This window comes from Austrofundulus limnaeus, unplaced genomic scaffold (genome assembly GCF_001266775.1).
Source record: "Austrofundulus limnaeus strain Quisiro unplaced genomic scaffold, Austrofundulus_limnaeus-1.0 Scaffold361, whole genome shotgun sequence".
NCBI lineage: Eukaryota > Metazoa > Chordata > Actinopteri > Cyprinodontiformes > Rivulidae > Austrofundulus > Austrofundulus limnaeus.
In genome coordinates this window covers 482,250-483,608 of record NW_013952763.1, presented here as the reverse complement: position 1 = coordinate 483,608, position 1,359 = coordinate 482,250, and the positions used below count along the sequence as shown (strand labels likewise).

The following is a 1,359-nucleotide window of genomic DNA, read 5'->3' as shown; positions in this document are numbered from 1 at the left end:
TATATATAAATAACACCACCCCCGCTTTAAATCCACAATCCTTTCACGATACTTATGACTACTGTTAAAGTTTTCATGAGCATCAAAGAGTCTGAAATCAGCTCAGCACTAATCATTATTTTATTTTCAATAGTCCTCCAAAATCAAGAAAGGCAGTAAAGGGGATACCAGTGTGCTGAAACCTACTCTTATGGCTGCTGTACCAGTAAGTTCTTATAATGTCAAATGTTCTCTGAATTAATTACTAATACRTTCTGTTTTATTTATCAAAATGCACTTCATTTTAAATTTTAACTGATTACAGTCACATTCAGTTCTGACCATTTGTCTATAATGTTTGTAGGAGATCATGGACCGAATATACAAAAATGTGATGACCAAAGTGGACGAGATGAGCAAGTTCCAAAAAACTCTCTTTGCACTGGCTTACAACTACAAGATGGAGCAGATCTCCAAAGGATACAGTACACCTCTCTGTGACAGGTGAAACACAGCACTGCATACTTGAGCAGCAAGAAATTGACTTTGAAGATCAGTTTTAACTAACTGGCATGCTGTACTTTCTCCTCCCCTTCAGTCTGGTTTTCAAACGAGTACGGTCCCTCTTGGGAGGTAACACACGGATTCTGCTCTCTGGCGGAGCTCCACTATCGGCTGCAACACAGCGATTCATGAACGTCTGTCTGTGCTGTCCCGTGGGGCAGGGCTACGGCCTGACGGAGACCTGTGGAGCTGGCACAATCACTGAGGGTAAGTAGGCACAAAAAAAGGGCAACAAATGTGACAAACGACCAATTTTTTTTTTTTTACTGAAATGATTTTAAAACACTTGAGTTGTATTTGCCCACATTTATCGAATATTTGGTGGAATTTTCAGTTTGGGACTACAGCACAGGACGAGTTGGCGCTCCTCTTGTTTGCTCTGAGATCACTCTGAAGGACTGGGAGGAGGGTAAGTAAAGTATTAGTAAATTAATCTTTGTAGAAATCAAACAATAATAAAAAAATAAAACTTTTAAGTGGGGGCACACAGTTCACTTCTAAACCACAATCAAGTAACTATGCTACCTTAAAGTGCCTGTGATATGCATATTCTTCAAATACAAAAAGTGAAAGAAAGCCTCTTTAAATTTAAGAAACTTGGCGTAACACATATAATTTTACTAATTTTGTCATAACTGTCATGTTTGCTTTGGTTATTTTTATTATTTGGTTCATCAAAATTGAAACAGGAAGTGACATCAAAGGGAAACCCTTTTACGAAAGAAAACTCCCCGTCTTTGGTCTTTGCTTATTGAAACAAAATTTTTTTGAACTCTGACTCTTTTTCATCTCTCTGATAGTGACTCAAAATAATAA

At 37.6% G+C, this 1,359-nt stretch overlaps 1 protein-coding gene and 1 long non-coding RNA gene across 2 annotated transcripts in view; one reads left to right on the top strand and one right to left on the bottom strand.

Moving 5' to 3' along the window:
* Positions 1–1,359, bottom strand: part of LOC106528156 (uncharacterized) — a 30,431-nt gene that overhangs the window by 18,335 nt on the left and 10,737 nt on the right. The window lies entirely within an intron of this gene.
* Positions 1–1,359, top strand: part of acsl3b (acyl-CoA synthetase long chain family member 3b) — a gene marked incomplete in the record, with an annotated part of 11,489 nt that overhangs the window by 6,091 nt on the left and 4,039 nt on the right. Inside the window, 4 exon segments of the mRNA XM_014023256.1 lie at positions 134–205; positions 344–483; positions 578–750; positions 878–952. Coding sequence (XP_013878710.1) covers positions 134–205; positions 344–483; positions 578–750; positions 878–952 — 460 coding nt within the window.